The following is a 27,254-nucleotide window of genomic DNA, read 5'->3' on the forward strand; positions in this document are numbered from 1 at the left end:
GCGCATGGCTGACGTCACCCACGCTGGTTGCGGTGCGGTCCGATTCAGCCGCGGACTCATCAGAAGTCGCGCGCTTGCCAGTCCACCCGGCCCCATTGGCTAGTTCCGGCAGGGGGCGTGGCCATGAGGCGCGCCGGCGCCCGCCCTCCTTCCAGAGGCCCGCGCACGCGCTGGAGTTCTGTAGGTGTCTTTCCTTGGGCGGCGCACGTTTTGTCATTCAAAGTCTGGAAAAGTACCCACAGCCGTAACTCTTCAGTGTCGCCTTTAACCTTCGAGGTGGTTTCTAGTCACCTAGGGGTTTAGTAACTTTTCATCGAAACCCAATTATGGCGATGCGTGCCTGTCATCTCTGCTCATTTGAACTGATCAGGAACTCAAGGTCATCCCCGGCTACATAGCAATCTTTAGCTGTCCTGGGTTACATGAGACCCTGTCTGAAAAAAATGAATTGTGTAATGAAATAAGGGAGTTCCACACAAAGCAATTAAATTATTCCTCTCAGCCAGGAATGGTTAAGATCTAGATGTGCTAACTAATGTTGAAGATGTGCTAACTGCAATAATAAATGTAGAGGTCCTAACTGGGTGCTGGTGTGTCAGCTCCAGAGGACACATTCTGTCAAGTTGTCTGTCTGTGTGCTCCAAGCCTCTTCTCACTGTAATGGCAGGGCGTGGTGGCGCGGGCCTTTAATCCCCACACTGGCAGAGGCAGGCAGATCTCTGAGTTTGAGGCCAGCCTGGTCCACAAAGCGAGTTGCAGCACAGCCAGGGAGGGCTGTTATGAAGAGAAACCGTCTCCAAAACAACCACAGCAAACCAAGTAGAAGTGAGTCTTCATGTAGTCAGATGAAGTCAACTGTCTGTCTGCGACACACTTGTTCAACTGGTCCCTGTGTCAGCTACCTTCTGAATTTGCTGAGCCCAGAGCCATCCCCAAGAAGCACAAAGACACTGATAAATTGGTCTAGTTTTATTCCAGTCTGCAGGAGATGACATCCCACCCATACATACACATGCACACACATAATGTCATTCACCCACATCTACCTGACAAAGTCCTTTGAGTCACAGGGACAAAGCCATACTTGGCAGTCCCCATGTAGCTGGTTACACCAGTTAGATTTGGTCTTTTTTCAGAAACAAAGACAGCTGATGTCCCAAGAAAGCTAAGCCCTTAACAAGAGAGATTAAGAACCCTGGAGCCAACAGATAGATACAGCTTGAAATATATGCAAACTCCTCCCCTCTAAGGGTTATTCTTAAGACTCTTCCCAGGGGTCAATCTACAGACCACTGAAGGGACTCATAGGGTCCCTCTCAGAGCCTCTTCCTGTACCTTGCAGAGGTCAAAGGCGCATTCCTTTGTTCTCCTTTATGGAGGTGGTGTGTAATCTCATAAGTTATGAATCCACTGACTGGTTCTGCCTTCCCCTATCACAGGAAATTGGACACATTGAATACAGTGCAAGGTCCCAGCCCAGCCAGAGAATGAGGCAGAAGGCATGGGGAAAGATGCTAATCTTAAAAAAAAAAAAAAAAAAAAAGTCAGCGGACAGGGTATGGGTAGACAGGAGTTTATATTTACAGGAGGAATGCTGGGGTTAAACATAAACTAGACTGTGCATTTGAAGCAGCTCCTTAGGCTGAAAATCAGCCAGTCATAGCTAAATGATTTCTCCTGAGCTGGACTGGTTGAAACCAGAGGATTAACTGGAGCAGGCCATTTCATTTGCTGTACTCTCAAGCTGCTGTGGGGACAGCATCTGGGTACTGAACTGTGGGACACTGAGGGCCCCAGGAAAACCACACTAGCCGAACAGTGCCCAGTCTTTTTCCACTTAGGGCTTAGGCTCTTCTAACACTCTTGCCAAGTCGTGAGCCAGCTGGAAGTCCTGGCACTACAGGATACCGACCCCTTGCTGGCGCTGCCCCCCCCCCCAATTTCCTAACATCACACTGTCACTGGCTGGGTGTGACTCCCCAGTAGACATAAATTTCATGTGTCAGTCTATTTCACTGCTGGGTTCTGGACTCGGGGCATATAGTGGGTGCTTGATGAATACAGTTGATGAATGACTGTCTCTCGTCCCGAGTGCCCAGGAGAAAAGATTCCAGAACACAGGCAGGGTCAAGGCTGAGGTTCCCACTCGGGTAAGATGGGTCAAGGTTGATGCTTCACTGCACTAATTCTTGGAAATGGTCTCTGAGGATCATCAAGAAGCTACAGGGAAGACAGATGCCAAAGGGAGGCTTGGCCCTTACTCAAACCCTGTTGCCAACTTGGAGACCCTCGGAGGGTGAGTCCTGACCCAAGGTCTTTGGAGGGGATGAAACCTTCCTCAAGTACCAGGCTGGGAGACAGTCTTCCTCACCCTTCCCTTTGACCAATGCAGCCTAGAGCAGGGGGCAGGGCAACTGAGTACCTGGCCTCCAGTCACACTCTCGAATCTAGGTGAACCCCTTGACCTTTCCGCAAGGTACTTAACCCTAGGTCAGCACAGTGAAAAGAGGGGACTGGCCCAGCTAAAATCTGCCAGATGCCCTTGGTCTGATCGCCAGACTCCAGGTCTGGAGTGACTTGCAAAGGGAGCTATGAGCTCCACGTAGCACACAGGAGGACTTAAAGCTTGTAATAGGTACTCGATCAATAACTGCTGAGGGAGCGAGCGAAGGAAGGGCAGTGGGGGTGGACTGTAAACAGCTGAATCTGGGCATTTCACAACCAGACAGCTGGTTTCTGTTGGAGGTTCATGTCACCCGACTTTCTGCCCTGGCGCCCTCAGCATCCTCCTTGGAATGGCTCCCCCGGGCCACCGTCCTCCCTCTGCCGTCCAGGCCCTTTCCTTTCCACCGTCCGTCCGCTGTCTGTAAAGGTGGGGTCAGGAGCCAAGCCAGGGCTCCCTCTGGCTCCTGTGAAGGGCTCCAATGGCTGTGCTTTCCTCCTCACCGTGTGTTACGTCACTGAGGATGGAGAGCGGCGAGAACCAAGGGGCATCAGTGGTGTCTGGGAGGCACCAGGAACACCAGAAGCATGAAGCTGCCCTGGGCCTTTGTGCCTGCTCAGGATCTTCTGAGGGTGGGGAGAGGGGAGGGGCCCACCAGGGCCAAACCTGCAGTCTGAATTTAGCTTAGAAACCTAGAAAGAGGCCAGGCCGTGGTGGCATATGCCTTTAATCCCAGCACTTGGGAGGCAGAGGCAGGCAGATCTCTGTGAGTTCGAGGCCAACCTGGTCAACATAGTGAGTTGCAGGACAACCAGGGCTGTTACACAGAGAAATCCTGTCTCAAAGAGAAAAAAAAAAAAAAAAAAAGAAACCTAGAAAGATGAGAGATGAACTGGTGGGCAGGACCCTCTTCAAACATGGGAACTCAGGCTTGCAGGCTCCGTGCCCTTTCCAGTTTTGGTTTGCTGTCAGCCCTTCTGTATGGGGGGGAAGGGCAGCAGGGAGCAGAGAGGAGGGGCCGAGGCTCAGGAGTCCCCAATCTCATTAAGGCAGGTAACATGTGCTTCCGTGAAGAAATGAAAAGGAAGAAGAAGTGAGTCCATAGGACAAACACAGAAGACAGCTCACAGTGAGAAAGCAGAGGGGTCGGGGTTGGCAGCCCAGAAGGTCCAGGCGGCTCCTCAGGGCAGGCTGGCAATGTCTCTCTCTGGAGGGGGGCCAGCTGGCTTTGGGCTGCTCTCATTGGCTTTTCCTTCAAACATCATGACCCTGGTTTAGAGATAGAAAACAAAACAAAAGGGTTAGGACTCCTCCTCTCTTACAGAGATCTCCCCAGCCTTGCTCTGCGGGGTCCTCAACAGGACGCCCCCAAGGCATTCTGGGAAGGCCTCATGAAAGATCACACTGGTAGCTCTGTGGAAGGTGCTGCTGGTCCTACTTCATAGAGGAAAAACTGGGGTACAGAGTGGCAGTGGGACTCCCCAGCTGCTCAGGCAGTCCAAGGGGGAAGAAAGGACAGCCCTCTAGGCCTCTGGCTTCCAGGCCGGTGCCTTCCCCTATCCAAGCTGTCTGAAGAAGAGTGGGATGGGCCAGAACTCTGCTCAAGAATCCCATCAGATCTTAAAAATAAACAACTCCCATTGGCTGGTCAGCCATGGGGGTGCACACCTTTAATCCCAGCACGCTCTGTGAGTTCCAGGCCAGTCTGATCTCCATAACACGTTCCAGGACAGCTAGAGCTACATAATAGAGAGACCCTGTCCCAAAAATAGGAAGGAAAAAAGGGAGGAAGGAAGGAAGGAAGGGAGGGAGGGAGGGAGGGAGGGAGGGAGGGAGGGAGGGAGGGAGGAAGGAAGGAAGGAAGGAAGGAAGGAAGGAAGGAAGGAAGGAAAGAAGGAAGGAAAGAAGGACAGGACGGATGGAAGGCAGGCTGGCCTACCCTGTCTCAACAAAACAAAACAAAATCCTTGCCCACTGGGCTACAAATGCAGTCCACTCTGGGGAGGAGACAACGTAGGCTCAAAAACGTAACCTTTCGGGGAGACTGGGTTTTAGTGCTGGCCTTCTGCTTCAGGCGGAGTGACTCCAACAGTTAACCTCTTCCTGTTTATATGGAAATGGGCACGCCACAAGCTCTGGCCAACTGGAACATGGGCTCAGGAGCCAGCCCCTTGACCTCGTTGGGCCTCAACGAGCACCTTGAATGAGTGTGTGCCAGTGTGTAAAAGCCAGAAAGTAATCTCAGAAATCACTCCTCAGGTGCCTCCTCTTTTTTTCTTTTCTTTGAGACAGGGTCTCTTGGTGGTCTGGGAATTGCCAAATAGGCTGCCTGGCCAGTGAACCCCAGAGTTCCACCTGTCTCTGCCTTCTAAGCACTGGGATACAGGAATGTGCCACCATTCTAGCTTTCAATGTGGGTTCTGGGAACCAAACTTGGGCCACGCCATTTCTTTCCTAACTGAGCTGTCTCGCTAGCTGGTCAAACAAGCTCCTTCATTAAGCAAGACAGTGTAGTCCTAAAGATGTACCACATGGGTATTTGCCCTCGGCTGGGTACCAGGTGGAAATCACCACACCATCTCACTAACCCTCAGGACGATGCTTCGTGTGCCAACATCTCCACTTTCCACAGAAGACACTGAGAATGGTGGCGCACACTCGCAATCCTGGCTCCTGAGAGGCCGCTGGGCTATACAATAAAACACACACACACACACACACACACACACACACACACACACACACGGACACACACACGGACACACAAGCACGGACACACGCACGCACGGACACACACACACACACACACACACACACACACACACACACACGGACACACACACACGGACACACACACACACGGACACACATGGGTACACAGGCATACACACACAAAGAAAAAAGAAACCAAAGTTCAAGGTCAAAGATAACCTGCTCAGGGTCATTAGGGAACAAGTAACAGTGTCAGGATTCAAAGTAGAGTTGACTTTTTCAGGGAGGGAGGTAGTGAAAGAGGTTGGAGGTAGGTCTTAGGTAGCCCAGGCTGGCCTTAAATTTGCTATGTAGCTGAGGATAGCCTTGAAACTCCTGTCCTTCCTGCATCTACTGCCTTAGTGCTAAAAACACAGATGTGCCCTACCATGCCCAGCTAGAGCGGATTACAGACTGTCAACTCACCACAACCAAAGGGCGTAGGAGTACACTTTACAAATGAGGAAGCAGGTTCAGAACATGTTGACAGGAGGGGTAGGAGTGTAGCAAAAATGGTTAGAGCATTTTCCTACCATGTATGAGGTCCTGGTTTCGATTTCAAGCTTCTTATACAAAAGGGAGGGAGGGAAGGAAGGAGGGAGGAAGGGAGGGAGGGAGGGGCAACCATAGTCAGGTCTGGTTTGGAACAGAATGCCTATAATCTCAGCACTTGGGAGGCTGAGGCAGGAGGATTGACGCAACTTTTGAAGAGAGCCTGGGCTACACACTGTGAGTAGCAGGCCAACCAGAGTTACACGGGTACACAGTTAAGACTCTGAAGACCTTGTCTCAAAAACCTTAAAAAACAAAACAAAACAAAAAGCCGGGCAGTGGTGGCACACGTCTTTAATTCCAGCTCTCGGGAGGTAAAGGTAGGCGGATCTCTGTGAGTTTGAGGCCAGCCTGGTCTACATAGTGAGTTCCAGGACAGCCAGGGCTACACAGAGAAACCCTGTCTCAAAAAACCAAAACAAAAAGATAGACAATGCCGCTATTATTTTTGTCATTCATGAGGCCTCCAGTCTTGGGGTTTGCCATGCACCCCAGTGGAAGCTAATCTCTCCAGGTAAGGAAAACAGGCTCAGAAAACTCCAGCTCCTCACTTTGCAAGTAGCACAATGAATTGTCCACCCACTAGGGGATGGCCCAAGTGTCCTGAGCCTGGGGCCTCTCCTCACAAGATGTCCTTGCCTCTGAGACCCATGAGGTGAGGAGGTACTCACAGTTTAAGAACAGCCGACCGCTTGCCCAGCATCATATTCACAAAGTCTCGATAGGAGATGGTATCACTGACGCCCCCTGTCACCTCCGAGATCATCTTCTTCATCTCCAGGTGGGTCTTGGGGACCCCCAGCTTCTCCATCATCCTCTTTAAAGACATCAGATCTGCCAGGAGGAAAAGCAGATCTGTTGAGTGGAGACAGGACACTGAGGCCCTGTAGGGAGCCAGAGATGACCCATTCTTGTACACACAGCTAACAGTGACCGACTCTCCCTGCAGGCTGCAGCCAGTGATGACTCTCCTGCAGTCGCAGGGGTGAGCCTTCCTTGCTCTCTTCAGAGGCAGTAAAGGCCAGCAGGTGGGGACCTGGGCTTCTAGAGTCAGACTTGGGCTGGGATCAAGCTTCTCTCCTCTTGGCTTGGGGATCTGGGGAAGACTGCTTCACCTCTCTGGGATGAGGGGTGACACATGTCTTCAACCCCAGCAGCTGGAAGGCTGAGGCACAAGGATCAGTGCAGGTTTTAGGCCAACCTGGGCTACATAATGAGGAAGGCCTGGGGAAACGGCTCAGTCAGTAAGTTGTGCAGGCACGAGGAACTGAGTTCAAAGCCCCAGAACCCAAATAAATACTCAAGCACACTGGCACAAGCCTGTGATCCCAGGGATGGGGAGGCAGAGACAAGAGGAGCCCAGAGACTCACTGTCCATCCAGCCTAGCCAAATCAATAAACCCAGGTCCAAAAAATATAAATAAAGAGGAAAGCAATTTAGAAGACCCTGATGCCAGCCTCTACCTTCTACACACAGACACACTTGTATACGTGTGCCCACACACACTTGAACACACACACAGGCACATACAATCGGTTTGGAGGAGAAAGAAAAAGGAAGAAATGGTAACTATGCTTATGCAGACATGATATATGCGATGCTCTCCCAGCAGGTCCTCTCGCATTAGGGTGAGCCAGGGTGCCTGGGAGTTAGCCTGTCCCCAGGCACTTAAAGCCAAACTTCCTCTGGCACAGCACAGCAGAGACACAGAGCCACCTGCCACTTCCATTCTGCTGTTGTAGGACTTTCCCGAGGCTAGAAGGACAGGGAGCCAAAAATACCCCTCAGCGCAGGAAAAGCAACAAAAGGAGAAAACAGAGAAAAACAAGGGAGGTACCAGCAAGTCACTCCCCCCCAGGGGCCTCCGCCCACTCTCGCTGCCACCAGCATCTGAGGCTGTTTCCTGGGAATTGTTCACAGCGAACAATGGATCAGCAAACCAGGGTGCGTAGGGGCAGATCTCAGGACTGTCAGCCGGGCTGAGGTGGGCAGCATTTGTGCCAGGTCCGAAGCTCCTGGGCTGCCAGGCTCTTCTGTGGAAAAAGAGCTCACGGCACACACACTAGCCACCAGACTTCAAACTGGCAAGACTTCTCCTGGAGGCATGTGGCATGGGGCCGCTGAATGCCCTGACCCACCACTGTGCCCCTCTCCTCGGTGAGATTTACCCTACAGATAACCCCTGAGGGGACCAGATCCATCTAGAGAGATGGTCGCTGTGAGCTGATCAACAACAGTTAAAACAGAAAATGGTAGGTTGGCAAGACAGCTCAGCAAGATGGGTAAAGGTGCCTGCTGCCAAGCCTGAGACAGAGTTTGACCCCTGGAACCCACACGGCAGAAGGGACTTGACTCCCACAGGTTGTCTTCTGACCGTCAAACACACGCTGTAGTGGTCCAGCCACTCCACATAAACAAATCAATGACAAATGTAATTTAAATTTTTTTAAAGCTCAGAAATAGTAACACAAATGTGGTAGTGCATGCCTCTAAAACCAGCACTGGGAAGGCCGAGGAAGGAGGACTGCTTGAGGCCAGCCTGAGCTACATAGTGAATTCTAGGTCAACCTTGGCCAGAAAAACAAAAACAAAAACAAAAACCCACTGAAGACAAAGCTCAGTCAGTAGAGCGCCTAGCACTCACGCAGCCCTGGGTTCCATCCTTGGTTCCGTTTAAAGTGGGCATGATGGTTCACGCCTGTAATCCCCACAACGGGAGACTGGATGGTCGGGCATTCATGGTCGTCCTCAGCTACATACTGAGTTACAGACCAGCCTGGACTAAAATGAGACAAAACACAAATATGAAATCATCTAAAGCCTAAAATTCTAAATGGTAGTTCTTCAGGTGTTGGCTGAATGCATGTGAACCCATTCATGCAATGGAACAGCCTGGGTAGGGACAGAGCAACAGAGAACCTGCTCGGAAGCAACGCAGGGACTAAGCCCACCCCTCAACACTGGGGACCCACCAAATCCTTCCACTTCTGAGTCTTGGTTTTCCCACCCACAAACTGGGGATGACTGAGCAGCCTGGACCACGGCCCAGCCCTGCTGGTGAAGAGCAAAGGACAGTTTCCCACCAGGATGTAAGTGCCCTGGGACTCCCGCGCCTCTGCCACCCCAACACCTTGCCGGCAGGAAGCAGTGGGTTCTGCTGGAGGGGAGAGGCTGTGTCCACGCTCCCGGCCAACTGCAGGACAAGAGACAGCAGCGAGCACCGGCAGACTCGGGGAGAAGGAAGCAGCAGCCCCCACAGGCCTGGGTGGGACGGAGGTCTAGGCTGAAAGCTCTGGCTCCAGCAGGGAGGCACCCATGGTCATTCTCAGGCAGTGACGCTGGGCCAAGGGTAGAAGGGACCAGAGTGGACTAGGCTTGAGGCGGGATTGAAAGATAGGTAAAGGGGTCTGAGGAGGGAGAGGAGCTCCTTGGCCCTGAGGACACGCCTAGAGTCGAGTACTGGCAGAGTCAAGAATTTCAACCTGAATGACAGAAAAAACAAACAAAAAAACTTCCAAAAAACCTGCTGTGACTATCCTGCATAGAGGCGGTATTCCGGTCCCTGGGAGATTCCTAACAAGACCGACAGAACAGCCGGCCGGCCATGCTCACAGTCAGAATGTGTGTGACCCTTGAGGTTAACTTTACCAGCACACCCGGTTGTCTGTTCTGAGAAAAATCTGCCAGACAAGACCGTGGGCCCTGTTTATAGTCAGAACATGTCTTGACCTCTTAGTGACCCATGTTATGTTAAGAATTCCATTGACCTACAATTTTATCTCTTCAGTCTGTTAAGTCTGTGTAGTGCCCTCATAAAGCACTGTAAAATCTCACTTATGAAAAGACAAATTCTTCAGATAAGAAGTATGCAAAAACATTTTTACTTACCTTTTAAACTTAGATATTGATTATTATACCCTTTGAATGAAGTAATCTCAAAAGTCACCGAAATCACATAGAGAGCTATTGTTAAGTTTCCCTTTCCTGGTAGCTTCGGTTTGTTTTGTGTGATTCTCTCTCGAGAAAACTACTCTACTTCCACTGCTGTCCTTTTCTTCTCTATGTTTTACTGTACTTTTTAAAATTATGTGTGTGCTTGTGTACATGAGCACAGCGCTCACAGGTCACCAGAAGGTGCCAGGTCCCCAGGAGTGACAGTTATTTGTAAGCCATCTTATGTGGGGGCTGGGAACCACACTCAGGTCCTCTGCAAGAGCAGTACACACTCTGAACTGCCGAGCCATCTCTCCAGCCCTTCCTCTTTATTTTCATTTTTTAAAAGATATCTTTATTTTTATGTGTATGAGTGGTTTTATGTGCATTGTGTGTGCTGTGCACTCAGAGGCCAGAAGAGGGCGATAGATCCTTTGGAACTAGAGTTATTAGGGGTTGTGAGCCACTGTGTGGCTATTAGAAAATGAACCCTGGTTGTCTGCAAGGGCAGCCAGTGCCCTTAATCACTAAGTCACCCCATCCAGCCCCCATTTCATTTTTTAATGAAGTGAATTTGGAGTTGACTAAAAGGTTGTTGGTTTTTGGTTTGTTTGCTTTTTTTTTTTTTTTTTTTTTTTTTTTTTGGTTTTTCGAGACAGGGTTTCTCTGTGTAGTTTTGCGCCTTTCCTGGAACTCACTTTGTAGACCAGGCTGGCCTCGAACTCACAGAGATCTGCCTGCGAGTGCTGGGATTAAAGGCGTGGGCCACCACCGCCCAGCTTGACTAAAAAGTTTTAACTGGATTCAAACATGAACAGTATGAAAAGGGGGTGATGCTGGGTATGGTGGGAAACCCTTCTATAGGGAGATGGATCTCTGTGATTACAGGCCAGCCATGACTACACAGCAAAACCTTGTCTCAAAATACAGGAAAAGAAAGAAAGGAAAAAAGGAAAGAGGGAGGAAGTAAGGGAGGACGGAAGAGGGCCGTGGCTGGCATGATGGCTGAGTAGGTCAAAGTGCCTGCTCCCAAGCCTGAAAACCTGTTTCACCCCCAGACCCCAGAACCTACATTGTAGAAGAGAACAGACTCCCGTAAGTTGTGTGCCCCCCCACCAAACATATACATAAATAAGTGATAACAGCTCAGTCTGAAATTCTTCTTTGCTGTGTTAAGATCCCAGAGCCACCTCAGTGGAAGTCTCTGAGAAGAATTCAATATTGCCCTGGGTCCCCTGCTGCTGGTGACAGGGTAGCCGGGCCATCCGTCCCATTGGGGAAATATCAGGGTGTTCTTTAGCCTCATCCAGGGCCCCTCGCCAGACCAGCAAGGCCCTTTGGCTCTCAAGCCTTCTGCCCACCCTCCGCTCTGCCTCCAAGGCCTCACTCACCAATCTCGCCTTCATTGTTCAGGTCAAACTCCATGTATTTCTCTGGAAATCACAAACAAAAGCTGCTGTTAGCTCGGAAGCCACAGCTCTCCCTGCAGAGCCCAGTGACTCCCTGCAAAGGGCGACTAAAAACTTGGGGAGCCCTTGACACCCTCCCCAGCCCAGGAGTCCTGTCATAGCTGTTGTCTCTGGAAGAGCCAAAGTTTTTTTCCTGATACCAGATAGGCAAGAATCAGCTATGGGGAAACGACAGTGCATGTTGGTAGCCACGTCTCCTGATGGTCACAGTGTTCCTTTGTGGTTGAATATGCTAGAGGCTCCAGTTTGGTTGTTCCCGCGCGCGCGTGCGCGCGCGCGCGCGCGCACACACACACACACACACACACACAAAAGCACACACGCGCGCGCAAACATAGGGTCCGCATCCTCAAAAGATTAAATGTCATGATATTATTTTATATTACTTAAAAATATGTTATCCACGCCGGGCGGTGGTGGCGCACGCCTTTAATCCCAGCACTCGGGAGGCAGAGGCAGGCGGATCTCTGTGAGTTCGAGGCCAGCCTGGGCTACCAAGTGAGTCCCAGAAAAGGCGCAAAGCTACACAGAGAAACTCTGTCTCGAAAAATAAAAAAAATAAAAAAATAAAAAATAAAAAAAAGAATTAGTAAATCTTTTCTCTGTGAGTTCGAGGCCAGCCTGGGCTACCAAGTGAGCTCCAGGAAAGGCGCAAAGCTACGCAGAGAAACCCTGTCTCGAAAAACCAAAAAAAAAAAAAAAATGTTATCCACATATATAATACATAATGTTACTGCCTCGTGGTGTTGATACCAGCCTCCCTTGTGGGATTTTCAAGAGACTAATGGGAAGAAATAATCCTAAAATGGAGATCTGATCTATTGTGATCGGGATCACCTTCCTCCATGAATATGCTACCCACATCATGAATGTTCATGAAATCTTCTTTGTATTCTACAAAGCAAAAGCTCACTCCAGTCTCTCTTTGGAATCTTTGCTTTGCTTCACCTTGATAAATCAACTTCTGCTTAAACCGCCTACATCTCCTGATTGAATTGTGTGTGTGTGTTCGCATGTGTATGGTGTGTGCGTCTGGGCATGCATGTGTGTGGAGGCCAGAGGACCACTTTGAGATGTCAGTTCTCTCCTCCCCTCTTTCCGTGGGTTCAGGGGATTGAACACAGGTCATCGGGAGTTTCTGTGGCCAGCGCTGTCGTCTGCTGAGTCATCTTCATTACCGGACTGCATTCTTTCTTAAAGGTCAGTGTCCACAATACTCCTGCCTGCACCACTGTCTTACAGGCACCCCAAGGGACACAGCAATGGGCCACGCTGACCCTGGTAGGAAGAAGGTAGCTTCCTTAGAGTAAGCTGCAGAGTGAAACAAACTATGTTCTTGGAGACTTCAGGGTGGAGCGTATAGGTGGGGCAGGCCTTGGGGTGCCTCCAAGTATCCCAGGAGGTGCTGATGGGCAGCTAGTACGGCAAGCCTGGCTCTGAAACTGAGATGCATGTGTGGGACCTACCCCAAAGCCTTCTGACCTTGAGACGGCAACTCCCAAGCCAAAGGAGACCAGCAAGAGAAGGTGATGGGAGCCACCCCAGCTTGATGTCTTCTGACCAGGGCTGTATGCCAGCAAGCTCTTGTGTAGCTTTGGACATGTCACCCCTACCTCAGCAGAGTGTGGTCTATTCTGCACCACAGGACAACCAGGATGAAAAGCACACTGTTCCCCTCCATCCCCCCTGGCTGGTCCCTCAGTCTGGAGTGTCCTCCCAGGTATGCTCAGGCCCCTCCTCACAATTTCAACTTCCGCTGGCACATCCAAGGAGTCTGGTGCCCAGTGAGCACCCATCTAGATGCAGTGAGCACCCATCGGATACAGTGAGCACCCATCAGAAACAGTGGGCACCCATCGGATACAGAGGGCACCCATCTAGATACAGTGAGCACCCATCAGATACAGTGAGCACCCATCTAGATACAGTGAGCACCCATCGGATACAGAGGGCACCCATCAGATACAGTGAGCACCCATCAGATACAGAGGGCACCCATCTAGATACAGTGAGCACCCATCGGATACAGTGGGCACCCATCAGATACAGTGAGCACCCATCGGATACAGTGAGCACCCATCGGATACAGTGAGCACCCATCGGATACAGTGGGCACCCATCAGATACAGTGAGCACCTATCAGATACAGAGGGCACCCATCTAGATACAGTGAGTACCCATCAGATACAGTGAGCACCCATCGGATACAGTGAGCACCCATCGGATACATTAGAGTGAATGGCTTGAGGGTCTTTGCGTCTCTCCAACTAAACTATGCTTCCCTAGGACTCCCTGCTCAACAGACCCAACCTTACCTCCCAATGAAGATGTGACTTCAGAGCCCAAGATCCTGTTTTCCTTCCTAGAACCCCACTATCAGGAGTGGGCCCCTGTGCCCTTTGCACACCTCTCCTGCAGGCTCCCCACTCCATGACATCATACACCTAGGCTGAGACCTGGGGCTCTAGACACAGACGGACAGGGCTTAAGTCTCAACTCTGCCCTAAGTGAGCTATGGGATCCCTCTGCCAACAGTCCTACCTCCCCCAGCCCGAGTGTGCTGGCCTGTGAATGAACAGTGTCACCATCTGCCTCCTAACGGATGGGGAAGGGGTCAGCAGAGCACGCCGGCTGTTGCTGAACGGGGCTTTATTGACACGGGCTGACACTCAGCACCTGCCGACCATTATTAATATCACCGCCCTCCCAGTCCTGGCTGAGACGCTGTGAGCCAGACGAGGCAGGCAAGCGCCCTGGCAGGTACTTGGCCTTGGAATGGGAAGGATGCCCACACTGCAAACGCTTGGGAAAGGGATAGGACATCCTGGGTGTCCTCTGCAGAGCGCTGGGTTCCCATCCCCCCAGTGCGCCCCAGAGGCAGGAAAGGTGGGTCTGCCCACTCCCTGTGTGCCCAGGCTCCTCTCCTTTCGGGCCACTGGCGGAGGACCAAGTACCAAGGCCCCGAACAGAGGAACCTTTATACTGCCCCTCTCCCCGCGCAGGCTCCTGAGCCCTGTGTTCTTTTCATCCCATGCTGTTGGGATTCAATGGGCAGAAACTCTGCCCCCCTGGCCCACTGCAGCGACACAAATGTCTATTCTCCACAGGGGCTCCTGAGAGGCTCCACCAGGGAGGGGGAGAGGCAGGGACTGCGCACAAAGGGCAGATTGTGTGCCGGGGCCCTGGGAGTGCACAGGGCCTGGATGGAGAGGATAGGAGCCAACCTGAGCCACACTGGGCAACCATGGGACAGAGGGCAGGGCCAGATCAGGCCTGCAGCCAGAGGTCCAGTGGCGGAGGAAGAAGAAAGGGCCTGCTCCTGCCTCTTGGGGGACCCCTGTCTCAAAGCCTGACGGGAAGCTGGGCATTCTAGAAAAATGAGAGCTGTGGGGCCAAGGAGTCCTGTATGCCATGGGTGAGGGAGCAGCCAGCTCTTCCGGGGGCAGTTGGGCAGGCAGCCCTGGCTCACCTTTGAAGGCTGCAAGCTTTTCCGGCAGGTTCTCTTCATCGCTGTACTTCTGGTCACAGAGGAACTCCTACAGAGGTGAGACCACAGTACTGAGCCAGGGTTGGGGGCAAAGGTCACCTGTAAGCAACCCATGCAGCATTCATCCCAGCTTCCTGTGAATCCTCAAGGCGGATTCAGTCACCTTGGTGGCAGGAGGTGTTCTCTGAGCTTGGGGACAGGGCTTACCAGAGCATCTACTCTAGGGGACTGAAAACCTTCAGGGATGTGCCTTGTACTGTCCCCAGGACACCAAGCTCCCAGGATCTGGGAAGCTGTGCATTCCAGAGACAGCTCCAAGTCTGTCATTCACTTCTGAGGTGTGTGGTCCTCAGCAAACGACCTCTCTGTGTTCCCTGGACATCACCCCTTCCCCAGAAGTGAGCATCAGGGCTGACTACTCCTTGAGTCTGCAGGGATGACATGAGGGCAATGTATGGGCTGAGGTACCTCTCTCTGGTCAGAAAATGACTGAACGCTACCCTTATGAGATCACTTAACCTCACATCTCCACCCTCCCCTGTCAAATGAGGTTTAATCCCTGGTGTGCTTCCCTTCAGAAGCTACAGAAGACAAATGCTTGAGCCCCTTCAGAACCAGATGGATACTGTGGGCAGCTACAGGGAGGAACCAAAAGTAACAGCAGCCTTTGGTGGCACTCAGGCACACTGGCTCTCCTCAGACCTCCCAGCACCTCAGGAGGTAGCCGCCATTACCAGTTTTACATCTGAGGACACTGATGTTCACACAGTAAGAAACCCTGCCGAGCTCCACCATATTTAAGCAGCCTTAAACCACAGCACTGAGTGGTGTGCGGGTGGTCTTCACATCTGGTCTCTCGGCTTAAAACAAAAAGCTATCCCAGCCCTGGGGAGGCTGAGGCAAGAGGATGGCAAGTTTAAGGCCAACCTGGGCTACATATCTGACTTAAAATAGCAGCCACAAAGGGTGGAGAGATGGTTCAGCATCTGAGAGCACTGGCTGCCCTTGCAGAGCACCCAGGGTTCGGTTCCCAGTTACCCACATGGCGGCAACTCACAACCACCTGCAACTCCAGTTCCGATGCCCTCTCTGACCTCCAAGGCCACTGCATGCATGTGGCACACAGACATACATGTGGCCAGATATTTATATACATTAAAAAATATTTAAAAAAAAAAACATAAAAAACTATGCTGCCTATGTGTGCTGGGCAGTATCAAGGTATCTTAGTACACCTCTGCTCAGCTTATAATGAGCTAGGTGTCTGGACAAGGGAGACACAGTCCCATCCAACCGTTCAGACTCTGTAAGCACTGTTTCCTGTGGACCACACCTCCATTTATCCATTCATCCATTCACGCACTGGGCGTTTCCTGAGGGACCACAGTCTGAATGCATTTATACTGTGCTGCCCTTCGGCATCCGGGAGCAGTGAAATAGGGTGGATAAAGTTCCCCATCCTAGAACTAGAGTCCACACAGTTGGGGAAGCTACGGAGATGGCTCCATCAGGTAAAAGTGCTTGCCACACAAATATGAGGACCCGGTACCAAGTCCAAAGCCAGGCCAGACAGCATACCCTTGTAACTAACGGCCAGCACTTCGGAAGCAGAGGTAGGAGGAGCTCTGGGGCTTGCTGGCCAGCCAGCCTAGCCCAATCGCTGAGCCCAGGCCTCAAACAAAGTACACAGCTCCTGAGGAATGACTCCAGAACAAGGTTGACCTTTGGCCTCTACACACGTGTGCATACATGTACGTACACATGTATGCACACACATAACTAATAAGTAACACTCATAAAATGTGCCAATCAATCTTTTTCTAAATTCCCACTAAAAGACGCCAGCCTGTACACACACATCTTGCGAGGAGAGCTCACTTCCTCTCCAGTCTATTGTGAACCTAGTAGACAAGGACCTGAGTGACCTCTGTCTGACCCTTCTGCAGCTCAGATTCCTCTGCCTTCCTCAGTATCCTCTGACAGAAGGGGACAACCACCTGCATGTGGCTCCCCTCCCCGGGTTCAGAAAGGGTCATGTGGCTAAGCACTGACTGTGGCCAGCCAGAGTCGTGTTATCTTATTAAATCCTCCAGCCATTCACATTCTGATTTTATGGGCTGGAACTCAACCAGAGGGGTTACAGAAGGTGTCTAGCCTACACAGTGCTGAGGACTACCGGGAGGGACCCACCTAGCTGGAGAGGAAGCCAGGGCTGTCCCCTTCCTGCTGGCTCTGTGGAGAGAGGCTTTTCCTCTGGGCTCTCTCTCACAGTTCTTTGCCTAGCTCCCCCATTACCATACCAAAGTGGGACAACGCACTCTTGTTGGTGACCCCAGCAAACCAAATACCTCTCTGGGTCCTGATCCCTCTTCTGTCCACTTAAGGACAGGTTAGGTCAGTGGCTTTTAGATTTCGGGGCAGTAAAACAAGGGGCATTAAAAGCGGGGGAGATCCTACTTGGGACCATGGACAGTGAGCAGGACTACAGAAGTCAACCAGTTCTGATTTTCACACGGCATCTACTTAGCTCACTTCTAACTCACTGTGTCTCCGTGTTTTGTTGGCATCACTAAAGCGTGGATAGCCTCATGCGGTGCAGCCAGGGGCTGAAGAGACATCTCAGTGAAGTGCTTGCCACCGAGCCTGAGGGCCTGAGTTCATTCCCCAGCACCGGGTCACACCAGGTGTAGCAGCACAAGCCTGTAACCTCAGTGCTGGGGGGTAGACACAGGAGGATCCCTGGGGCTCCCCAGCCAGAGGGCTCATCTGACCAAACTGAGGAGCTCTGGGTTCAGTGAGAGACCCTGTCCCAAAAAATAAGGTGGAAGCCAGGCATGGTAGTGCATGCTTTTAATCCTAGCACTTCGGAGGCAAGTGGGCCTCTATGAGTTCAAGGCCAGCCTGGTCTTCATAGAGTTCCAGGCCTTGAGATCCTGTCTCAAATAAGGATACAAGTAAGTAAGTAAGTAAGTAAATAAATAAATAAATAAATAAATAAATAAATAAATAAATAAATAAATAAGGAAGGTAGAGAGTGGTTAAGGAAAACAATATCCCCCTCTGGCCTCCATATGCATACATGTGCACGTGCCCACAAACACACACACACACACACACACACACACACACACACACACACACACACGGGCACACATGAGCACACACACACATACACACACACACACACACACACACACACGGGCACACACACACACACGGGCACACATGAGCACACACACACACACACACACACACACACACACACACACAGGACCAGCACGTGGCACCTCAGGGGAAAGATCCAGAGGCCCTGCTCTGCTCCCACACTATGTGACGGGGCAGAAGTCCTGGGGATTTCTGCAGGGCTGGGAACAAGGGCAAGGCCCACACTGTAGGAGAGACTAATAGTGGCTTCCTCTCACTGGACTTTCAGACTGTGCTCTCAGAAGATGCAGCAGGGGTGGGGAGGGGTGGGGAGGAGCGTGTTTTGAAGACCTCCTTTATGCAGAGGAAACGTTTTTTAAGCACTTATCTCCATCTTATATATCACTCAGTTAATGTAGCATGTCTCCCTCCCATCTCCCGTCTCCTGCGCCTCCACCATCCGGGCCTGTTTTCCACACTACCTCCTTTCATTGAGCTCACTCCTACCTCAGAACCTTTGCTCCAGGTTTGCCCCATCCAGAGTGAAGTTTCTCCACACATCTGCAAGATTCTCCCCCTCACGTCAAGACTTTGATCTTCAAGGTTCTCCCCTAAGCCCCTATTTTTAAAGGAGACAGCCTGTCCATCAGTCTGCCTCCACTTGCAATCCACCTGACCTTGCTCTGCTTCTTCCTTCTGTCCCAGGGAACGAATGGTCCCCGCCAGTTTCCACTGACGCTGCTTTCTTCAGATGCTGCCCGCTGTCCAGCTGCCCTTGCGGGGCACAGGGTCTGCAGGGCAGGTGCTCAGGTGAGCAGAGACCCGGAGACAAACAACCTCCCCAGGGTCTCATCACTAGCAAGTGGCCGAGCTGGGAATGACCTCCCGGGCCGGGCAGCCTGGCCTCTGTGCTCATCCACAGCTGAAGAGCAGAAGCCATTCTCGGAAGTAGGCGTGGGGAGGTGCGCACCAGGACATGTTTTTCAGCTAGTGCCCTCCGATGTTGGATGCTCGGCCTTCCACTTTAACTGGACTTGGAATTGCCGTGGAAACACACCTCTCAGAAGGAATGTCTGTGAAGGGGCTTCCTGAGAGGTAGAGTAGAGAAAGGAAGACCACACCCTGAAGGTGAGCAGTCTCCAAGGTGGACCTGGAGCCCTCGACTAAATCAAAAGGGGGAAGGAGGCAGCCAGCTGAGCACCAGCGCCTGTTTCCTGACTGCAGATGCGATGTGACCAGCCACTTCATGGTCCTGTGACACATCTTCCCCTGGGATGGGCGTCCCTTACGACTGTGAGCCCTCCTTCCCTCAAGTTGCTTTTCGTCAGATATTTGGTCCCGACCATGAGAATAGTAACTTACAGATGCCCAGCACCCTACAGGGGCCAGCCTAGAGCACTCCTCACTCCATCAGCAAGTGTTTAGAGAATTCGGCAGAAACCTAACATTTGTCCCCACCGCTTCCTCCAGCCACCTCCTGGAAATAAGCGGTTTCTCCAAACCGTGGCTGTGTGTGACAGACAATGGGGTGGACTCCAGGAATGGATTCACATCTTCTTTTGGAACCACCGGTGGCAAATGCTTGGGCCACCAGAGTGACCAGGGTGGGAAAAGCAGCTGACCCATTCATGCGTGGGTAGGTAGCCCTGGGCTGGGACAGCTGTGTCCTTGGCTGGGAGCAGAGGAGACAGGTGTGCAGGAGGCAGGGTGGGGATTCACAGGCTAAGGTGCCAGCTTCCACCATAGCTCCAGGCTTTGGACTCAAGCACAGGCCAGGTTCCCTTCCCTGAACCTCCCCCACATCCCTGCTCAGCCTCTGGGAAAGCTCTGCCCAGAGGCCGGTACCCTTGAGCTGGACCTTGAATCCAGGCTATGGAGAGAGATAACAGTCAGCCTTGATATTTGGAAGAAAAGCCAAATAATCAACAAGGGATGAACTGGGGTCAGAATGCCTGAATTTAATTCGCTTAGTCGCTGTGTGAAAATTCGCATCTTTATCTGGACCTCAGTCTGGCCATCAGAGGAGTAAGAAGATCCCTGCACTCTCCTAGGCTTGTCTTGAAGGCTAGTGTGAACTAGCGACTACGGACACCAGTCAGTACTGAAGCTTGTTAGGAATTTAACACGTATTGTGCTTAACTGTCAGCTTGTCACCCCCGCTGAGACCACCATCCATTATTAACCGCTTGCCTGACCTGGGGCTGCAGACCTCTCATTCCCCTTCCAGGTAGCCATTTGACAGCTGGGATGTGAAACTGAGGGGGCGGGGCACTGAACCAGTTGAGGGTTATAGGAGATTTGCACCTCCCCCAGGGTCTCTATCCCTAGGCCCTTCCAGCTACCACCTTGCCCCAAACTAGGAGGTGGTGGCCAAGCCACATATTTCAGGGAGAAGAAAGACAATGGGGGAGGGGGAGGGGTGGGTGGGTGGAGGGGTGGGGCGTCACCTTTTCTGAGGCAACAGGTTATTCAGGGAAGGTCCTCCAAAGCTCTCAGGAGTCAGGGCATCCTGTTCCATTGGTTGAGGCTACCCCTATCTTCTTTCCCAATCCAACCTATTGTCCCCAAAGATAAGTTTTTCAGGAAACACAAGAAGCTGAAACACTAGAGTGGCTTATAAGCCTCCAGGGGAGGCTTGGGAAGACAGCAGATTAAAGCATCTACCTAGCATCAGAATCCAGACCCTTCTGGATCTCAGAGCACCTGGATTGTGCTCCTTGGTCAATAACTAGGGAAACTGAGGCCCCCAGGGATCAATCCCCCTAAAGTCATAATGGATGGACTCCAGGTGCAGGGCAAGAGCTAAGAAGGGGTGGGGTGGGTCAAGTTGACTGGGTGCTACCCCAAGTCCCCATCTAGTAGTGCCCTGTGGCCCTGGATGCCTTACTTTTCCACACTGGGCCTCAGTTGCCTCCTCCATAAAATGAGGTCCCAGCGAAAGACCCTTCACAAGTCCGCTGTAAGGATTCAAGGAACTCCATTCGGCTGAAGATGACATATATAAAGCTGGCCTTTCTATCCTGCGTCAGTCACCACCACCTCCCCCCCCCAGCCACACCCAGAAAGCAGAGAAAGCAAGAGAGGGCCCATCCGTGAGGACCTCCCCAGGAGGCTGGACCCTCTGGTTACCGCTCCTTAATGGCAAGCTTCTCTCAGTCCTCCAACTCCTGGCTTCCCGGACGGAGACAGCTGTCCACCTGGTAGAGAGTCTGCTCGCCACAGCCCCAGGGAACTGTGCTGGCAGCCACCCTGGCTCCCGGCTGTCTTGGTCAACAACCTGAGATAAACAAAGTCTTTCCCTCCACCCCAGCCCCATCCCAAAGGCTCAGAGACTGGAGGGGTTAGTTCCGTGAGGAAGAATTTATCACCAGCTAGTGGTGGAGTGAGATGGGAGGATCAGAAACTGACGTCTATCCTCAGCTACAAAGTGAGTCTGAGGCTATCCTAGGTAACATGATCTCACAAAAAAACAGAAACAAAACAACAAAAAACTCAAAAGCACCAAAGGCTGGCAAGTCCATGCTGTGTCAGACCTCTGGAGTCACCTGCCATACCTGATTCAACTCCTTTCCGGAACATTTAGCATGTTCAAGGCCCCTTGTTCCTGGCCCTCTCGACACATCAGCTACATGAGGGCTGAGGACATAGGTACTGTCTAGAATGCATGAGGCTCTGGGTTCGATTCCCAGCACCACTATAAAAAGAAAAGGCGAGTGGATAGATATCACCATCCCAGAAGCCAGCCAACAGACTAGCGGCTGGTGCCCTGTGAGTGCCAAGGACAGGCAGCACCGTGCTGGGATCCTGTGGCCTCTGACAAAGCCCCCAGGCTCTCCAAGGGCCAGGGCCAGGCCGCAAATGCCCAGCCTGGCACCTGGCGGGCAGCAGGAACCTGTAACAAGCACCCACAAAGACAGCAGGCTCACATTCCCCAGGGCCCTCTGGGGCCTTATCCGGACACAGTGTCCTCGCCAATAGTTGGGCAGCTGAAGAAAAACACCCCAGTGACCACACACATAAAGCAGACCTCACAGAAATTCCATCTCCAGCTGCCTGTGACATGGCCACAGCAAGGTCACAACTGACCAGACCTGCAAGGGACACTGAATCCCCAGAGGCCCACGTGACCTCTTATCACCATCTCCTTTATAATATATTAAGGGAAGAGCAAGAGAGCCGGGTGCCCTCGATGCCAACGGGCAAGGACAGAGCGGTACTGCCAGGGACACTGGAAAAGACACACCTGCATAGTCTCCTGGGTCATGTCTCCGTGGCCCCACGTGGCTGGGAGAGCGGGCAGGAGACACAGTCACTCTGGACAGAGGTCTCCCCTCACCCCATCCCGCATCCCCCCAGCTTCCTTCCCAGGTGGCAAGTGAGCACGGAGGTAACCAGTAGGCACCCAAACGGGACAGGGAATGCAGTGTCCTTCATTTGACCCAAGAGGGCCGAGACATGGGGACAGGAGCCAGAGATCCCTTATCCTACATCAGCAAGGGAGGCCTGGGCCACCACAGAGCTGCAGCCACATGGTGGACTGGGGCCAGAGCAGGCCAGGGATGGTGTCTGGAGTCAGACAGACTTCATCTGAGCCCCTTCCTTGGCTGAGTGACCGGGGCAGGTGACTTCACCAGGATGGGCCCTGCCTTTCCTCCTCTCTAAGATGGGTATCATCCCTGCCCCAGAGGAACGTTCACAGTTCTCTCTTCACACCCGACACTCGCGTGACGGAGCACTCCACTGAGGCAGAGCTGAGCTGACGCATGGTGAACACCAGGCATGGAACATTGCCACACTCATATCCTCATGTGTGTTCAAAGATCCTGGCCAATCACAGGCTCAGCTGTAGCCTCCCCACCAACAGCTCCCCCAGATCATCCCCAATGCACAGACACTCCAAGGGGCAGCCAGCCCAGCCCCACGGCGTCTCTAGGTTCCTATGGGAAGACAGAGGAAATTTCTCCCATTGCCATATAAGGCTGGGCCTGGCTGGCCTGGGGTCACCTACCATGCCATCAGGGCGTGGGGAATGCCAGCTATGTGGAGGGAGTAGGAGGCACTTGCCTGGTCTAGCTTGATCCAGTAGTGCTGACATGTACACACACAGTGTGGAAGGGGGCTGGGTATCCACAAAAGGGGTCGGTGAGGCAGAGCTGAAGCAAATAATATCTATAAAGTCTGGGCTCCACTGTGGCTGTTTCTGTTTTGTTTGAGACAGGGTCTCCCGCTGTACCCCAGGCTGGCCTGCGACTCAACCCTCCTGCTCGCGCCTCCCAGCTGTTTTGATGACAGGCAAACACCAGCACCTCTGGCTAAACTGTGGCTGTTTAATCTCAGGCAATTAAGTCAACTTCTCTGAGCCGGGCAGTCATAAAATGGGAATGATAGCGCCCACAGCACACAGTGTTAAGAGTAGTCAACATGCCTGGTGCAGGGCCAGCACACACACGCCAAGGAACCCGAAAAAGGACGGTAGAAACCAAAATGGGGATCTCGAGATGGCTCAGTGGGTAAAGGGGCTTGCTGCTAAGCCTGAGGACCCGAGCTTGATCCCTGGGACCCACATGGAAGGAGAGAACCGACTCCTCCAAGTGGTCCTTTGGCCTTCAGACACAGACTGTGGTCTGTATGCTGCACACACTTACATATACACTAATAAGTTAACGAAATTTTAAAAATATTTTTTGTTATTGTTTTTATTCAAGACAAGTTTTCTCTGTGTAGCTGTGGCTGTCCTGGAACTTGTTCTGTAGACCAGGCTGGCCTCCAACTCAGAGATCCGTCTACCTCTGCTTCCCAAGTGTTGGTATTAAAGGTGTGTGCCATCACCACCCTGCAAAAATACTTTTTAAAGAAAAAACTAAAGTGAACCCCTAAAAAGCTGTATTATGTGTCGCTCCATGCCCCCTGAGTGTCCCCTAGCCCCACCAGACTGCTAGACTTTGACACTTGACTCCCTGTGATAACAATTGCTAAGACTGAGTGATCTTGTTGCACACAAACAGCCACCCAGGGATGGGGAAAGGCCCTATGGGAAACTGGAGGATTGGTCCAGAAAGTCTCCTTAGAGCTGGGCTCTGCCCAGACAGCAGCTGGTGGTGCCCATGCTCATGGGCAACAACAGCTGGTCACACAACCCCCATGTCATGAGTCACCAAGTCATGCTGTATGCATTCCTGCTTACATGGGGCCAAGAGGCACCGCTCAGCGCAGCCCAGCTCAGTGCAGTCCAGCTCCGCGCAGCCCAGCTCCGCGCAGCCCAGCTCGGTGCAGCCCAGCTCAGCGCAGCCCAGCTCGGTGCAGCCCAGCTCAGCGCAGCCCAGCTCAGTGCAGCCCAGCTCGGCGCAGCCCAGCTCGGCGCAGCCCAGCTCAGTGCAGTCCAGCTCGGCGCAGCCCAGCTCAGTGCAGCCCAGCTCGGCGCAGCCCAGCTCGGCGCAGTCCAGCTCGGTGCAGCCCAGCTCGGCGCAGCCCAGCTCGGCGCCCCAGTCCTCACCAGTAGGGCAGAGAAGGTGTTCGCTAGTGGAAGACAATCTGACTGTCAACACAGCTTTCCGGAATGTTGTATTCTGAGGACACTTCATTGAAGCCATGGCCATGACTGGGACCCTCAAGCAGAGCCACCCCAAACTCGAGTCTATCCTTCTCCACTGACTGTTGCAGGGGTTCAAAAGGGGTGGGCCCACTGTTCCCACTGCAGGGGAGAGGGAGCAGCTGGCATGCTCCCGGCATAACTGCATGCCCACTCCCTGTACCTGAAGACTTCACACAAAGGATGATGCTCATAGCAGCAAACTCTGTGCACTTCACAGACATCATCTGCCTGGGGGAAAAATCACTACTCCTATCTCTTGCTGGCAAAGGAGGCTCAGAGAGGTGAAGCAGCTTGCTGAACGTCACAGAGCCAGTGCTTGGCAGCCTGCCTCCTGGCTCTGACTCGAGCGTGGTCACCTTGGCCTGCTGTAATGCGGGAGTAACTCAGCCACCTAGCATAATCCTCTAGGGACCCCCACTCTGGATTACACTACAGCCCCGTAGTGCCCAGGCGCATGTGGAAGATCTGAAAACGGCATCCCGCAGCAAAGACACTAGGTTGCAAGCTGTGGCCGTGGCTCCCGTGTGGAATGGCTCAGATGCTGACCCTCTCCAGGCGTTTGAAGTCATGGCGTGGTCAGATCGCAGCTCCCACCGGTCCACTTTCTACAGTGCCAGTACAGTCAAAAACCAGCCCAACAGCCACAGGCCCGCCCCATCCTACCCCATCCCAAGCCTTCATCGGTAACCCCAAGGGTGGGGTCAGCACAGAAAGTCCCAAGGTCTCACTCTTTAGACGCCTCTAAGGTCACCTGATGCCCATCTCCAGCGGTCCCTGGCTTAGGGTCCTCTTGCCTATGGGTGGAGTCAACTAGCTCAGAACCTGCCTAATTAAGTGGCCCAGGGGGCTGTATGAGGTCACAGCCCCAGGTTTCTGTCCAGAAACAAAAGCAGCCAAGGCTGGGGTGGTGCTGAGGGACCTTCCAGAAGCCCACAGGCCCGACCCAGCCCAGCTCTGTCTAGGCAGTAAGGAAATAAAGGAATAGGAAGGAAACATGGCAACGAGACCACAGCCCCCACATCTCCAATGACCTCCAAGGGTGCTGACCCAGCTCCCCACCAGGGACCCGGAGCTTGTCCCTCTGAGTATCCAGAGACCAAAGGGCAAATAAGGGGAAATGTCTAACCTTGTGTCAGTGGGCTACTTCTGCCTCCTATATATTAATAACTCAATGGCAGAGTGCTGGCCTAGCATGGAGAAGGTCCTGAGTTCAGTCTCCAGTACAGGAGAGACAGACAGACAGACAGACAGACAGACAGACAGACAGACACAGACACAGACACACAGAGACAGAGACAGAGAAAGATCTAATACTCTCATGGGATGTCTCCCTAGAGTTAGACCCCAGACCATGCCGGCTCCTTGCCTTACTGAGCTCACAAAGTGCCCCCGCGGGAGGTGAGGAGCCCTTACTGAAGACACTAGTCATTTCTGAACCCGGATCCTGGGAACCGTAAAGGAGGCTGTGCCACCTTCGTGCTTTGCCAATCCAGGAGGCCCTGACACCTTTCCTTATCTCCTGGGATCTACACGCTCAGTAGCAAACGTACGGAGCTGCTATTGTGTGTCTGGCAGCAGCGGAAGGATTTCTCTCTAGAACTTCCCCGGTCGGTTCAAAAAAAAAAAAGCAGTCCCTCGGGCAACTTTTCTAAAAGCTGGTGAAAAGCTGTGTGTTGGAGTTGGATGTGGGACAGGGAAATGCCAGCATCTGCCAGCCAACCCCTAGTGTTAAATTCTGTGGTCCATGGAGACAGCACTGGCCCAGGGGTCCCTTCTGGCGCCAAAAATCCTTAGGTGGTCCCAGCGGGCTCCCGGGAAGCCCCTGCCCGCCGGCACCGGGCTCCTTCACCAGCCCCACCTCCCTGGTACAGAGAGTTACAACTTGCAACCGGAGACCGCCAGGCAGCGAGCTAAGGGGTGGAGTGGACTTACCTGGAGTCGGAGGCCACCCGGCAGGGGCCCGAGATGCAATTGGGGAAGGCCAGGGGGAGGAAGGGGCTGATTTTGTCTGGGGGATGGGGTGGCACAGTGGGGCACAAGGAACCCGCACGCTGTCCCCCGCGGTGGCGCGGCTTACCCGGTTGATCTCCGCCAGCCTCCTTTCCTGCCGAGCTTTGAGCAAGCCGAACGCCTTCCCTCCTGCGGGAGACAAAGAGGCGGCGGGGAAGCGAGGCGACCTCCCGGGCCACGCGCCCCCTCCGAGTTCCCGCGCGTGCCGCGCCGCGCCGCGCGCACAGGTGACAACCCGGGGACGCCGGGCGCGGGACAGCGCGTGGAGAGCAGGCGCCTACCTTGGAACCTGTTGCTGACCGCGACCGACATGGTGTGCGCCTGACTCCGGCCAAGGAGAGGGACGACGGGGAGGAGAGCGCGCCTGGTCCAGAGTTTCGGCGGCGTGTGGCGACGGGACCCAGGGGCGGAGGGACTGCGCGGCCGGACACACCCCGCCCCGCCGGCGGCCCGCCTCCCGCGCCCCTCCCCGCGGCCGCGCGCGCCCAGGGCATCAAAGCGGCTGTTTTGCTGGACGCCTAGCCCGCCGCCGCCCCTCTGCTGGAGGACGCGGAAAATGCACAACAGCCATCTCTCCCCGTCCGCCAGAAGAGACAAAGTCACAACTCAGTGAGAAGTTCGCAGAGCTGGTTGAGAGGATCAAGTGCCAATAGAGGTTGTCACCTTACTGTCGCCTTTGCCCGGTTGTGCCACTACGACACCAATTAAATCAATTAGATAAATGTGTTGTTAATAAAGACTTTGTTGGGTGCTCACGGTTGCCTGACACTTGCCTCTGTGTGTGCCATTTCATCCCCCAACCTATGAAACAGGATGGGTTTGCCTATTTGAAAGAAAAATCTGGAAGCTGAAGCCTGGGACACAAGTCCTCT

The 27,254-nt window shown here is 53.0% G+C and overlaps 1 protein-coding gene across 1 annotated transcript; it reads right to left on the reverse strand.

Moving 5' to 3' along the window:
- Nucleotides 1–954: 954 nt before the first annotated feature.
- Aif1l (allograft inflammatory factor 1 like) lies at nucleotides 955–26,817 on the reverse strand. Its single transcript, XM_006983450.4, has 6 exons — nucleotides 26,664–26,817; nucleotides 26,450–26,511; nucleotides 14,619–14,685; nucleotides 11,072–11,113; nucleotides 6,418–6,580; nucleotides 955–3,712 (listed from the first exon to the last, which is right to left on the reverse strand). The coding sequence occupies exons 1-6, from the start codon at nucleotides 26,692–26,694 to the stop codon at nucleotides 3,625–3,627; spliced, it is 453 nt and encodes a 150-aa protein (XP_006983512.1). The 5' UTR covers nucleotides 26,695–26,817; the 3' UTR covers nucleotides 955–3,624.
- Nucleotides 26,818–27,254: the final 437 nt, after the last annotated feature.

Source organism: Peromyscus maniculatus, chromosome 4 (genome assembly GCF_049852395.1).
Source record: "Peromyscus maniculatus bairdii isolate BWxNUB_F1_BW_parent chromosome 4, HU_Pman_BW_mat_3.1, whole genome shotgun sequence".
Taxonomy (NCBI): domain Eukaryota; kingdom Metazoa; phylum Chordata; class Mammalia; order Rodentia; family Cricetidae; genus Peromyscus; species Peromyscus maniculatus.

Bases quoted from the DNA above. Each gene is read 5' to 3' on its own strand.
- Aif1l (XM_006983450.4), bottom strand. From the start codon at position 26,694: ATGTCGGTCGCGGTCAGCAACAGGTTCCAAG. The intron at 14,686-26,449 runs GTAAGCCGCGCC...TCACCTCTGTAG, and splicing joins GGCTGGCGGAGATCAACCGG to GAGTTCCTCTGTGACCAGAA. The intron at 3,713-6,417 runs GTGAGTACCTCC...TCTCTAAACCAG, and splicing joins CGGTCGGCTGTTCTTAAACT to GGTCATGATGTTTGAAGGAA.